We start from the raw sequence: 15,604 nt of genomic DNA on the forward strand, positions 1-15,604 counted from the left end.
CTCTTGTCCTGTATGCTGGGTGTAATTCTCAGTATTTGTTCTTATTCTGTATGTATGGACTCTGCACAGTGCCACTTCTCTTGTCCTGTATGCTGGGTGTAATTCTCAGTATTTGTTCTTATTCTGTATGTATGGACTCTGCACAGTGCCACTTCTCTTGTCCTGTATGCTGGGTGTAATTCTCAGTAGTTGTTCTTATTCTGTATGTATGGACTCTGCACAGTGCCACTTCTCTTGTCCTGTATGCTGGGTGTAATTCTCAGTATTTGTTCTTATTCTTTATGTATATACTCTGCACAGTACTACTTCTCTTGTCCTGGGTGTAATTCTCAGTATCTGTTCTTACTCTGTATGTATGGACTCTGCGCAGTACTACTTCTCTTGTCCTGGGTGTAATTCTCAGTATTTGTTCTTATTCTGTATGTATGGACTCTGCATAGTACTACTTCTCTTCTCCTATATGCTGGGTGTAATTCTCGGTATCTGTTCTTGTTCTGTATGCATGTACTCTGCACAGTGCCACTTCTCTTGTCCTGTATGCTGGGTTTAATTCTCAGTATTTGTTCTTATTCTGTATGTATGGACTCTGCACAGTGCCACTTCTCTTGTCCTGTATGCTGGGTGTAATTCTCAGTATTTGTTCTTATTCTGTATGTATGGACTCTGCACAGTGCCACTTTTCTTGTCCTGTATGCTGGGTGTAATTCTCGGTATCCGTTCTTATTCTGTATGTATGGACTCTGCACAGTGCCACTTCTCTTGTCCTGTATGCTGGGTGTAATTCTCAGTATTTGTTCTTATTCTGTATGTAGGGACTCTGCACAGTGCCACTTCTCTTGTCCTGTATGCTGGGTGTAATTCTCAGTATTTGTTCTTATTCTGTATGTATGGTCTCTGCATAGTACTACTTATCTTCTCCTGTATGCTGGGTGTAATTCTCGGTATCTGTTCTTATTCTGTATGTATGGACTCTGCACAGTACTACTTTTCTCATCCTGTATGTTGGGTGTAATTCTCAATATCTGTTCTTATTCTGTATGTATGGACTCTGCACAGTACTACTTCTCTTATCCTGTATGCTGGGTGTAATTCTCGGTATCTGTTCTTGTTCTGTATGTATGTACTCTGCACAGTGCCACTTCTCTTGTCCTGTATGCTGGGTGTAATTCTCAGTATTTGTTCTTATTCTGTATGTATGGACTCTGCACAGTGCCACTTTTCTTCTCCTGTATGCTGGGTGTAATTCTCGGTATCTGTTCTTGTTCTGTATGTATGTACTCTGCACAGTGCCACTTCTCTTGTCCTGTATGCTGGGTTTAATTCTCAGTATTTGTTCTTATTCTGTATGTAGGGACTCTGCACAGTACCACTTATCTTGTCCTGTATGCCGGGTGTAATTCTCAGTATATGTACTTATTCTGTATGTATGGACTCTGCACAGTACTACTTCTCTGGTCTTGTATGCTGGGTGTAATTCTCGGTATCTGTTCTTATGTGGTATGTATGGACTCTGCACAGTGCCACTTCTCTCATCCTGTATGCTGGGTGTAATTCTCAATATTTGTACTTATTCTGTATGAATGGACTCTGCACAGTACTACTTATCTTCTCCTGTATGCTGGGTGTAATTCTCGGTATCTGTTCTTATTCTGTATGTATGGACTCTGCACAGTACTACTTTTCTCATCCTGTATGTTGGGTGTAATTCTCAATATCTGTTCTTATTCTGTATGTATGGACTCTGCACAGTACTACTTCTCTTATCCTGTATGCCGGGTGTAATTCTCAGTATTTGTTCTTATTCTTTATGTATATACTTTGCACAGTACTACTTCTCTTGTCCTGGGTGTAATTCTCAGTATCTGTTCTTACTCTGTATGTATGGACTCTGCGCAGTACTACTTCTCTTGTCCTGGGTGTAATTCTCAGTATCTGTTCTTACTCTGTATGTATGGACTCTGCATAGTACTACTTCTCTTCTCCTATATGCTGGGTGTAATTCTCAGTATTTGTTCTTATTCTGTATGTAGGGACTCTGCACAGTGCCACTTCTCTTGTCCTGTATGCTGGGTGTAATTCTCAGTATTTGTTCTTATTCTGTATGTATGGTCTCTGCATAGTACTTCTTCTCTTCTCCTGTATGCTGGGTGTAATTCTCGGTATCTGTTCTTGTTCTGTATGTATGTACTCTGCACAGTGCCACTTCTCTTGTCCTGTATGCTGGGTTTAATTCTCAGTATTTGTTCTTATTCTGTATGTAGGGTCTCTGCACAGTACCACTTATCTTGTCCTGTATGCCGGGTGTAATTCTCAGTATATGTACTTATTCTGTATGTATGGACTCTGCACAGTACTACTTCTCTGGTCTTGTATGCTGGGTGTAATTCTCGGTATCTGTTCTTATGTGGTATGTATGTACTCTGCACAGTGCCACTTCTCTCATCCTGTATGCTGGGTGTAATTCTCAATATCTGTACTTATTCTGTATGAATGGACTCTGCACAGTACTACTTATCTTCTCCTGTATGCTGGGTGTAATTCTCGGTATCTGTTCTTATTCTGTATGTATGGACTCTGCACAGTACTACTTCTCTTATCCTGTATGCCGGGTGTAATTCTCAGTATTTGTTCCTATTCTTTATGTATATACTCTGCACAGTACTACTTCTCTTGTCCTGGGTGTAATTCTCAGTATCTGTTCTTACTCTGTATGTATGGACTCTGCACAGTACCACTTCTTATGTTCCAAGTTGCGGCACAGCACTGGAGCCTGTGAGAGTGACGTGCCGCATGTGCATCCAGGACAACTGAACACTCCCACAATGCAGAGCACAGGACAAAATGGCACAACCTCCTAAAGTTTAGGAAGCTGTGATATATAAATACATTGTGTGTCACCTACCGTACTGGCAGCGCGGCCCTTGAAATCCAGAGGGACAGAGACATCGCTGGGATGATCCTTCTACACAATTTCCTCCATTGAAGCAAATGCCGGCATTGCAGGCGGCTGCAAAAGAGAAGAGCAGAGTTCAGAGCTTTACCATCTCTGTGCACCGAGGTCCCTGCAACCCCCCCCCCCCCCCCCACAACCAGATTGTTACTACTAGAGCCTGCTGGGGATGTGCAGTGCAGGTCACTACTGACTCTGGAAAATCCAAAGGCTGCTTTTTTATGTTGAGCCGCTGTTGCAAACCTGCACAGTACCACTTCTCTTGTCCTGTATGCTGGGTGTAATTCTCAGTATTTTTTCTTATTCTGTATGTATGGACTCTGCATAGTACTACTTCTCTTCTCCTATATGCTGGGTGTAATTCTCGGTATCTGTTCTTGTTCTGTATGTATGTACTCTGCTGGGAGGGGGCAGCAGGGTGAGCTGAGCTGCTGATTCACTACTGGGAGGGGGGAGCAGGGGGAGGCTAAGCTGCTGAGTCACTGCTGGGGGGGGGGGGGGGGGCACAGTGTTAGCTGAGCTGCTGAGTCACTGGTGGGTGAGAAGGGAGCAGGGTGAGCGGAGCTGCCGAGTCACTGCTGGGAGGGGGAGCAAGGTGAGCTGAGCTGCTAAGTCACTGTTGGGTGAGGAGGGAGCAGGGTGTGCGGAGCTGAAGAGTCACTGCTGGGAGGGGGAGCAGGGGGAGGCTAAGCTGCAGAATCACTGCTGGGAGGGGGGAGCAGGGGCAGCTGAGCTTCTGAGTGACTGCTGGGAGGGGGAGCAAGGTGAGCTGAGCTGCTAAGTCACTGTTGGGTGAAGGGGGGAGCAGGATGAGCTGAGCTGCTAAGTCACTGGTGGGTGAGGAGGGAGCAGGGTGTGCGGAGCTGAAGAGTCACTGCTGGGAGGGGGAGCAGGGGGAGGCTAAGCTGCAGAATCACTGCTGGGAGGGGGGAGCAGGGGCAGCTGAGCTTCTGAGTGACTGCTGGGAGGGGGAGCAAGGTGAGCTGAGCTGCTGAGTCACTGTTGGGAGAGGGGAGCAGGGGGAGCTGAGCTGCTGGGAGGGGGAGCGGGGGGCTGAGCTGCTGAGTCACTGCTGGGAGGGGAAGCGGAGCTGCTGAATCACTGTTGGGTGAGAGGGGGAGGGGCAGGGTGAGATGAGCTGCTGAGTCACTGCTGGGTGTTGGGAGGGGGGAGCAGGGGCAGCTGAGTTTCTGAGTCACTGCTGAGAGGGGGAGCAAGGTGAGCTGAGCTGCTGAGTCACTGTTGGAAGGGGGAGCGGAGCTGCTGAGTCGATGTTGGGTGGGGGTGGGGGGTTGAACAGGGTGAGATGAGCTGCTGAGTCTTTGCTGGAAGGAGTTGAACGGTGAGCTGAGCTGTTGCTGTAGTTTAGGGATGAATAACTTTACAGTGCTTGCATCTACCAATGTAAGTGAGGGCTTGCATTACAACTCATTTCCTATATAAGAATGTATAAATTATTAATATTTTACATAAATTCATTCCAGAAAAAAAGATTTTGGCTGCCATTGTGGACCTGATTGTCAATGGGTGTCAGAAAAGTTTCAGAATCTCGTATTGCTCTGAAGCCAAAGCATCAGTGTGACAGCCAGGGAACTAGCATTCTAAAGAGGGGAGGACGGCAATGGCACCCACTATGATTCTCCCGGGACAGAATCCATTGAAGGGATGTGAAGGGTCTAGTTACACCAAGGTGCCATTAGCGTGGTCTTGCACGCAGCATGTGTTAGTGCATTGCGGGTTCATTCAATATAAATAGCTCCCGGTGCACTAAGGTAACGCACCTACATTGTAGCACCACAACGCAGAGGAAAACAATGGTCCCATCCAACTTCCAGCACACTATAGGGTACATCAGGAGAACATTCAATTTAAGTGACTGCTTTAACTCAAGATACGTTACTGTGCGACATAACATGCGTTTAAGAAGTAAATGGGTCCTATGAACATAAGAACTACATGGGCTGCCTTTAGTGACAATGCAAGTTTCCTGTCGCTGTCCGCCTTACAAATCACCGCCCTGGAACCAGCATGCGGGACATAAAAGTCAGAAAAAATGTCAGAACTCCTTATCTGCATACTTGTACCAGGTCAGCAACCCAGAAAGTGCTGAAGCCAAAGGATTAACCTGACAACACATTCCAGCGATCCCCTAAAGCGGTGGTGGTCAGCATTTTTGATAAGGGGGGCCTTAAGTGTAGCCGCTGACAAAACTATCGGCATAACAGAAGAGATGGTCAGAGACTGAGGACATGATACAAGAGATGGTCAGAGACTGCAGACATGATGCAGGAGATGGTCAGAGGCTGTGAACATGATACAAGAGGTGGTCAAAGATTGCGGACTTGCTAGACGAGATGTTGGAGACTGAGGACATGATACAAGAGATGGTCAGAGACTGCAGACATGATACAGGAGATGGTCAGAGGCTGTGAACATGATACAAGAGGTGGTCAAAGACTGCAGACTTGCTAGATAAGATGTTGGAGACTGAGGACATGATACAAGAGATGGTCAGAGACTGCAGATATGATACAGGAGATGGTCAGAGGCTGTGAACATGATACAAGAGGTGGTCAAAGACTGCGGACTTGCTAGACGAGATGTTGGAGACTGAGGACATGATACAAGAGACGGTCAGAGACTGCAGACATGATACAGGAGATGATCAAAGATGGCAGACATGATACAGGAGATGGTCAGAGACTGTGGACATGATACAAGAGAAGGTCAGAGACTGTGGACATGATACAAGAGAAGGTCAGAGACTGTGGACATGATACAAGAGAAGGTCAGAGACTGCAGACATGATACAAGAGGTGGTCAAAGACTGCGGACTTGCTAGACGAGATGTTGGAGACTGAGGACATGATACAAGAGATGGTTAGAGACTGCAGACATGATACAAGAGATGGTTAGAGACTGCAGACATGATACAAGAGATGGTGGTTTGCAGACACAATACAAGAGATGGCCAGAGTCTGCGGACATGATACATGAGATGATCAAAAACTACAGACATCATACATGAGATGGTCAGAGACTGCGGACTTGCTAGACAAGATGTTGGAGACTGAGGACATGATACAAGAGATGGTCAGAGACTGCAGACATGATACAGGAGATGGTCAGAGGCTGTGGACATGATACAAGAGGTGGTCAAAGACTGCGAACTTGCTAGACGAGATGTTGGAGACTGAGGAAATGATACAAGAAATGGTCAGAGACTGCAGATATGATAGAGGAGATGATCAAAGATGGCAGACATGATACAGGAGATGGTCAGAGACTGTGGACATGATACAAGAGAAGGTCAGAGACTGTGGACATGATACAAGAGAAGGTGAGAGACTGTGGACATGATACAAGAGAAGGTCAGAGACTGTGGACATGATACAAGAGAAGGTCAGAGACTGTGGACATGATACAAGAGAAGGTCAGAGACTGCAGACATGATACAAGAGGTGGTCAAAGACTGCGGACTTGCTAGACGAGATGTTGGAGACTGAGGACATGATACAAGAGATGGTTAGAGACTGCAGACATGATTCAAGAGATGGTGGTTTGCAGACACAATACAAGAGATGGCCAGAGTCTGCGGACATGATACATGAGATGATCAAAAACTACAGACATCATACATGAGATGGTCAGAGACTGCGGACATGATACATGAGATAGTCAGAGACTGCATATATGATACAGAAAATGTCAGAGACTGAGGACATGATACAAGAGATGGTCAGAGACTGCAGACATGATACAAGAGGTGGTCAAAGACTGCGTATTTGCTAGACAAGATGTTGGAGACCGGGGACATGAAAGAAGAGATGGTGAGAGACTGAGGACATACTTCTGGAGATGGTCAGACTAATGGCATGATACAAGAGATGGTCAGAGACTGCAGACATGATACAAAAGGTGGTCAGAGACCATAGACGTGCTATACAAGATGTTGGAGACTGGGGACATGCTTCATGGACTGGGAACCCATTACATGAAACTGCTAGAGATCAGTGCTACAACAGGGCAGTAGGGAAACACAGATGAGTGCCTGCAGGGCCAAAAAATGCCAAAGGGCCACATGTGACCCCCCGGGCTGCAGGTTGGACACCGGGGCCCTAGAGAGTTGCTGAGTCCTGGGTTGACCATTCCATACTGGGTCTTGTAGTTCCCCGATCTTTGGGTGATTGCAGGCTCACCATACCTAGGAAAGACCTGAAGCAGAGCGCCCTCCTCCCCCGCCCCCCGCCCGAATCCGCAGCCTCACTCGCAAAGCAATAATGTCTTTTTTTTTTCTGCCTTAATGCCTTAGAGAGAGATTGCTGAATATATTAGTCTGCCTAATCCCTATGACATATCATCTTGCACTGAGACAATGGACGCAGTGTGCTGCTCGCTCCCCAGCGCCGAGGATTACCTGCGCATGGTTTCCATTATTTTATACGTTTTCTGCTAAGCTGGAACACGCTGGCTGCATTTAAGGAAAAAAAAAAAAAAGGCCGGTATTTTGCCGAAACCCGGCCATGTCCTCTCGGCAGATCCCGCTTGTTGTAGGAGAAAAAAAATTGGACTAAAATCTGCAAATTTCTGGGACACGTTACGGCCCAAATGTGTCCACGGCGCCCATTATAAATCCTCGTCGCCGAGCTGCGTATATGCAGCAGCTTGGTACAAAAGGGGGAGGACTCAAAAAGATGATTAAAGACACTTCTAAATGGTAATGTCCAGAAGTTTTAGGCTAGGTTTACACCTATGCGTTTTTTTTGTGCGTTTTGAAGTTTGCAGAAACGCTCTACAGTTCATTTAACATGGTTTCCTATGGGACACGTTTACAGCTTTGCGTTTTTCAGCGGCTGCATTTTTGGAAAGGGTCTGGGGTTCTTTTTTCCTGCAGCAGATTGCGACTTGTGTGTAATAGACGTCAATGCACCCGCACCAAAAATGCAAGTTTTGCATTTTTTTATGTATTTTACATGCTTTTTTTTCTTTTTTTGGGTCGGCGGTGGTGGCAGGAGTCATGGTTGATGATGGATCTGTATCGGGGGTGACATTGTTTTTGTGGGGTTTTTTTCAATAAAGGAATTTTCCAAAATGCCTACTGTCATTTTTTATACTACACTAATAAACTAATAAAAAAATCTTGTCAAAAAATAAATACTGACCCTGACCCAAATACTAACCCTGACCTAAATCAAACCTTGATCTAGATTTTTTTTTAATTATTATTTTTTTTTACACACTTTTTTTTTTCTCTGCAAGGAGAGAGAGAGAGAGATGTTAAGTATCTCTCTGCTCCATTTACACAGAAAGAAGACAGGGGGCGGGGTTCAAAGTGACTGATCACTGTTAAAGCCAATCAGAGGCAGGCGTCGTGATTGACAATGGATTTGCATCGGGGAACATTGTTTTTGTGTTTTTTTTTTTCAATAAAGGAATTGTCAAAAACTGCCTCCTGTCATTTTTTTACAGTACACTAATAAACCAAAAAAAAATCTTGTAAAAGAAAAAAATTGACTCTGACCCAAACACTAACCCTGACATTGACCTAAATCAAACCTTGATCTAGATATTTTTTTTTACAATTATTATTATTATTATTATTTTTTTACACGCTTGTTTTTGTGTTTTTTTTTTCAATAAAAGAATTGTCAAAAACTGCCTCCTACAGTACACTAATAAACCAAAAAAAAATCTTGTAAAAGAAAAAAAAAGAAAAATATTGACTCTGACCCAAACACTAACCCTGAGGCCGCGTACACACGGGCGGACTGTTCGCCCAACTTTGTCCGCTGAACAGTGTTTGGGCGGACAGTCCGCTCGTGTGTGGGCTTTCAGCGGACAGTTTGACGAACAAGGTTTTTCGGAAATTCCGTAAAACTGTCCGCTGAAACCTTGTTTGAGCGAACAGTCCGCCCGTGTGTAGGCTTGTTCGTCAAACTAAGTTCCACGCATGCTCAGAAAGGATTTACACGCCGAAAGTTATAATGCAGTGTATAGGACGTCGTATTTTTCGTCCCGTGGTACGTGCCGTTCACGTCATCGCGCACGGTTTCAGCAAACTGTTCGTTCGTCGTGTGTGGCCATGTCCGTCCATGCTAATTTTGAGCGGACTGTTTGCCGAAACTGTTGGACGGACAAAGTTGGGCGAACAGTCCGCGCGTGTGTACGCGGCCTGACATTGACCTAAATCAAACCTTGATCTAGATTTTTTTTTTTACAATTATTTTTTTTTTCTCTGCAAGTAGAGAGAGATTCTAAGTATCTCTCTCCTCCATTTACAGAGAAATAAGACAGGGGGCGGGGTTCAAAGTGACTGACCACTGCTAGAGCCAATCAGAGGCAGGCGTCGTGATTGACAATGGATCTGCATCGGGGAACATTGTTTTTGTGTTTTTTTTTTTTTTTTTTCAATAAAGGAATTGTCAAAAACTACCTCCTGTCATTTTTTTACACTACATTAACAAACAACAAAAAAATCCTGTAAAAGAAAAAAAAAAAATTGACTCTGACCCAAACACTAACCCTGACATTGACCTAAATCAAACCTTGATCTAGATATTTTTTTTTACAATTATTATTATTTTTATTTTTTTTAAACGTTTTTTTTTTTTCTCTGCAAGGAGAGAGAGATGCTAAGTATCTCGCTCCTCCATTTACAGAGAAAGAAGACAGGGGGCGGGGTTCAAAGTGACTGATCACTTTTAGAGCCAATCAGAGGCAGACGTCGTGATTGACAATGGATCTGCATCGGGGAACATTGTTTTCGTGTTTTTTTAGATTTTTTTTTCAATAAAGGAATTGTCAAAAAAATTGTCAATTCCCGATCGTGTGTACTCGACATAAGCGGTTACGAATTGTTTTACCCTTAGACCCGAAGGGGTTAAAATAACGACCTTCTAGTCGATCAGATCCATATTTTACCTAATAATACTTTTGCTCCTCTGATATCAGCTGTTGACAAAAATCTGAATCGAATGGAAGTCGATGGTGAATATCTGACGCTATTGTATGGAATATACATAATTTCTAACCGTTGCGCCGTGTAACATTTTCTTCTGATAAAACATGTAAAAAAAAAAAAATGTTACTTTTTTCTTCTTCTTCTTTTCTTCCCTTATCGGCAGAAGCGTTCTGCCTCTCGAGATTTCTTCCCGCTACAAACATCTTCATAATGGGATTTTCAGATTGGATACTTCTTAGCCTTCGGCCCGACGCCCCGACTGGCGTTTTCTCTTTAAATGATCTGCAGATTTACTGAGGCGTGGACGGACGCGGCGCGGAAGAATGATGTTGTCCGCTGGGACCTCGGAAGCGGTAAAGTAATATGTCACATCGTTACCTACGCTTGTGTGACACTTCAGTCAATGGATCTTATATAGGAAGAGTTATTTAGAATGGAAATGATTGTTTTAGTGTTTTTTTTTTTTTTTTATGACTTATTAAAGCGGAGCGCTCAGCAACTCCATAAATTCCTGACGTGTCACAATATACGCCAACGCTATTACTTATCAGAAAAACGACACAGTTTATCATTATAAAAAAAGCCGTCCTTGAGCCCCAGTCCAGTGACTTTGCCTAAAAGATGACATCATCAGTCTGCTGCAGGTAGAAGGAAGCATTTCCCCAGTCTCCTTTTTCAGTGATCAGACTGGGGGCTGATCTGTGTCGGACATTTGTTAACACAGCCAACATGGCCTGCATCATAACGACCAATGGCGCTGTGCTTCCCAGCCGCCAGCCTATTAATAACAAACTCAGTAACACCCTGTGTATGCAGGGTAAAACCCCTGGGCCCCAGTGCCGCCCCACCAATGAGTGCCGTCTGAGGTGGTAGGCACACTTTGCCTCATTGCTGGCACACCTCTGCAGACAACGCACTCTCCCTACTTCAGAATTTTGCTCCTGGGTTATCACTAGACATGTGCAGTTCGTTCCGAATCCAAATCATACACATTTTTTGTTATTTGGAAATTCTGATGTATCCAAATATCCGAATTACAATAGTAAGTAATGGGAATAGCACAATAGTAAGTAATGGGAATAGTACAATAGTAAGTAATGGGAATAGTACAATAGTAAGTAATAGGAATAGTACAATAGTAAGTAATAGGAATAGTACAATAGTGAGTAATAGGAATAGTACAATAGTGAGTAATGGGAATAGTACAATAGTGAGTAATGGGAATAGTACAATAGTGAGTAATAGGGAATAGTACAATAGTAAGTAATAGGAATGGTACAATAGTAAGTAATGGGAATAGTACAATAGTAAGTAATAGAAATAGTACAATAGTGAGTAATAGGAATAGTACAATAGTAAGTAAACAAATCCGAAATAACAAACATTTTGGATGAAATTCAAATTGTTTTCTAATAAAATGTGAATATTTTTCAAATTGAATTAAACATTTCTGAAGTGCATAAAATAGAATAGAAAAGAATAGAGTAGAATAGAAAATAAAAGAATATAATATAATAGAGTAAAACAGAACAGAATACAATGAACCCTAAAATAGAGGAGGCAAGGGGGTTGAACCACAGCATGGATCACAGCCCGACACCCATCACGTCCCGACACCTATCCATCACGACCCGACAACCATCACGTCCCAACACCTATCCATCACGACCTGACACCCATCACGTTCCGACACCCATCACGTTCCGACACCCATCACGTTCCGACACCCATCACGTTCCGACACCCATCACGTTCCGACACCCATCACGTTTCGACACCCATCACGTTCCGACACCCATCACGTTCCGACAGGCCCGACACCCATCGTGGCCCGACACCCATCGTGGCCCGACACCCATCGTGGCCCGACACCCATCGTGGCCCGACACCCATCGCGGCCCGACACCCATCGCGGCCCGACACCCATCACGGCCCGACACCCATCACGGCCCGACACCCATCACGGCCCGACACCCATCACGGCCCGACACCCATCACGGCCCGACTCCCATCACGGTCTGACACCCATCACGGCCCCAGACCCAGCACGGCCCAACACCCAGCACGGCCCCACACCCATCACGGCCCCACACCCAGCACGGCCCCACACCCATCACGGCCCCACACCCATCACGGCCCCACACCCATCACGGCCCCACACCCATCACGGCCCCACACCCATCACGGCCCCACACCTATCACGGTCCGACACCCATCACGGTCCGACACCCATCACGGTCCGACACCCATCACAGTCCGTCACCCATCACGGTCTGACACCCATCACGGTCCGACACCCATTATGGTCCGACACCCATCACAGTCCAACACCCATCATGGCCCGTCAACCATCACAGTCCAACACCCATCATGGTCCAAATACCCATGACAGCCCAACACGGCCCGACACCCATCACGGCCTGACACCCATTGTAGCCCGACAACAATCACAGCCCGATAACAATCACAGCCCGATAACAATCACAGCCCGACAATAAACACAGCCCGACAACGATCACAGCCATACAATGATCACAGCCCGACACCATCCCCAGGGGGGACTTTGATGTGAAAGTAATTTCATCAAGGTGGTTGTGTTCATCCAGGCTCAGGTTCCCCATTGATAACTGACATTTACATTTTAGCCTGGGGGGGGGGGGGGATTTTGCACACCTTTAAAAGTTGACATGACAGAAAAAAGGTTGAGAAGTTTGCCCTATTGAATATTCCAGCACCCTGAATATTGCTGCACATTAAACACTGAGATGACTTCAATGTAACTGGAGTCAGGCACAGCGAGAGAGCGAAGACGGGGCCTCGGATCACAGGAGCCAGCGTTTGTTTTATTACGAGCCGCTGCCAGAATTTTTGGCTCCCGCTGTATTTATTCTCGTGCGTTCTTAGCAGTAATCACTTTTCCTTGCACACATCCAATCCAACCAACATAAGCATCAGCTGACATTTATTTTTACTGAAAAAAGAAAAACACGCGGCGGCCAAAGTCTAAAAATTCTTCCGAATAGAACAAGACGACCGATTTGCTGCCAAAAGGAACCAGAATATCGTTTTCCTTCTTGGCACAAGATGGGGGGGGGGGGGGGGTCTAACAAAGTTTGGATGACACGGAGCAGGCCTCCGGTAGCTGGGAAGTCTGAACGGAGTAGCGTGTCGCATCACATCCTTATTACAGGCTTGGAATGACTTCCGCGCTCAGCGCCAACTCAATAAAAGGTTCAGCAGTAAAAAAAATCAAAGTGTACCTGTCACTTGAAGCCGTCATCTGCACACTGCCCAGACCCCTCTGTACACCGAGGAGGTTTTACAGCCCAACTCCACGATAAATTTGTTTCTTTAACCACCTCAGTACCGGCCACTTACACCCACCTTTCTGCCCAGGCCAATTTTCAGCTTTCAGCGCTGTCCCTGTTTAAATGACAATTGTGCGGTCATACTGCACTGTACCCAAAAATAATTTTTATCATGTTGTTCCCACAAATAGAGCTTTCTCTTGGTGGTATTTGATCAGCTCTGCAGTTTTTATTTTTTGCTAAACAAATTTAAAAAAACTAAAATTTTGAAGAAAAAAATAAAGTTTTTCTTTTGTTTCTGTTATAAAATGTTGTAAATAAGTAAGTTTTCTCCTTCGCTGATGGGCACTGATAAGGCGGCACCGACGAGGTAGCACCAATGGACACTGATAGGTGTCACTGATATGCAGCACTGATGGGCATTGCTAGGCGGCACTGATGGGCACTCATGGGTGGCACTGACGAAGGGCACTGATGGGCAGCACTGGTAGGAGGCACTGATGGGCACTGGTAGGTGGCACTGATTGGTGGCACTGATATGCAGCACTGATGGGCACTCATGGGTGGCACTGGTGGCCACTGATAGGCAACACTGATGGGCACCGAAAGGCTGCATTGATGGATACTTATGGGTGGCACTGCTGGGTAATGATACGTGGCACTAATGGGCACTGATAGATAGCACTGCTAGGCATCACTGATGGCACTGGCAAGCATTGGGGATGGGCACTGACTGGCAGCTGCCTGGGCACTGATTGGCATTTCCCTGGTGGTCTAGGGTGGCATACCTGGTGGTCCAGTGTGGTGGCCATCCCTGGTGGTCCTGGGTAGGCATCCGGGGGGGGGGCCGGCTGCGCTGATAAACAATCAGCACCCCCTCTGTCAGGAGAGCAGCTGATCGTCTCTCCTCTACTCGTGTCTGTTACACGCGAGTGAGGAAAAGGCGATCAACGGCTCTCCCTCTTTACATCGTGATCAGTCGTTATTGGACACGGCTGATCACGTGGTAAAGAGCCTCCATGGCTATTTACTGAGATCGGTGTATCGGTGTGTCAGACTGAAACGCCGCACCACTCATCGCCACGAAGCATGCCCCCACGGGTGCGTGACAGCGGTCGTTCTGAGAGGCCATCATATGACGTCCACCCATAACCAGAGCCGCGCCGCCCAGCCTTCATTTGATGGCCGGCAGGCAGGAAGCAGTTAATACCCCCTGGACATGAAAAAAAAACATAAAAAAAAAAAAAAAGCTACACTCATTTCCTATCCGGAGCTGCCCTCCGCAGTACTTCTTTTTCACCACAAGAGGTCCTCAGTTTTTCAGACTGAATGACGGTCGCTGTCACTCAATCAAGATGACTGGAAGCTCTCCTGGTTGGCTAGATTTGGAGAAGTCCCCACTCCTGCTCCTGCTTCTGCTAGAACACTGACCCTCTGCCATCTTGTGCCCTACTGCATGCCAGAGGCCTCCACATGATGCTCCCGGCCGTTGATCTTTACATCCCCATAGGAAGGATGGAAAAGTAGTTTTGCTGCACTTAATGGTGGAATTCAGGAAATGGCATAACAGTCACATCACTAGGACCATACAATCCGGAGTCACTTGACACTACACAATCAAACACAATTAGTGGATGGCTTGCAGCAGTCACATGTGAAAGCATAAGCAGCACCTCAGCAGCCATCTCCCTCCTTCCACCCGTGGTCATTAGTACTCACAGTCACCCGTCCTACTCTTTCATAGGTACAGTAGGGTGAGTGAACATTGTCAGCCATCCTTCACCTCCATAAATACAGTAAGGTCAGTGAACCTTGTCGGTTGTCCTTCTCAAAAGATACAGTAGAGCGAGTGAACCTTCTTACCAATCCAACTCCTCCATAGATACAGTAGAGTGAGTAAACATTGTCATCCCTCTTTCTTCTCTATAGATACAGTAAAGCAAGTAAACATTGTCATCCTTCCTTCTCCTCCATAGATACAGTAGAGTAATTGAATGTTGTCACCCATCTTACTCCTTCATCGATACAGAAGGGTGAGTGAACATGGTCAGCCATCCTTCTCCTCCATAGATACAGTAGGGTAAGTGAACGTTGTTACCCTAGGGCAGGAAGTGTGTCAGGTTCACCAGGTAAAATTCAAGGTAATTATTCAGTAGCAGGTAGAGTCCCCCTCAGTCTACTGACTGATAGGGTAAGATAGAGATTTGTTTCACATCCACATATTAACCCTATGAGGCTGACATCTGAATCTATAGAAAACTACGACCCTAAGCGGTATAAAAGACAGACTTAGAAGGCGGACAAGCCAATACATAATCACATGGCTGAGGGCGATCGTTAATCACCTCATCTTTCCGTACTCCCTGTTAAAGGAAACTACTAAAT

At 45.6% G+C, this 15,604-nt stretch overlaps 1 protein-coding gene across 1 annotated transcript in view; it reads right to left on the bottom strand.

The window, feature by feature from the left end:
- Positions 1 to 15,604, bottom strand: part of MEGF6 (multiple EGF like domains 6) — a 531,150-nt gene that overhangs the window by 388,934 nt on the left and 126,612 nt on the right. Inside the window, exon 4 of the mRNA XM_077458226.1 lies at positions 2,903 to 3,007. Within this exon, the coding sequence (XP_077314352.1) occupies positions 2,903 to 3,007 (105 nt within the window). The remainder of the gene's footprint in view (positions 1 to 2,902; positions 3,008 to 15,604) is intronic.

This window comes from Lithobates pipiens, unplaced genomic scaffold (genome assembly GCF_037356315.1).
Source record: "Lithobates pipiens isolate NorthernLeopardFrog02 unplaced genomic scaffold, aLitPip1_a1.2 Scaffold_27, whole genome shotgun sequence".
NCBI lineage: Eukaryota > Metazoa > Chordata > Amphibia > Anura > Ranidae > Lithobates > Lithobates pipiens.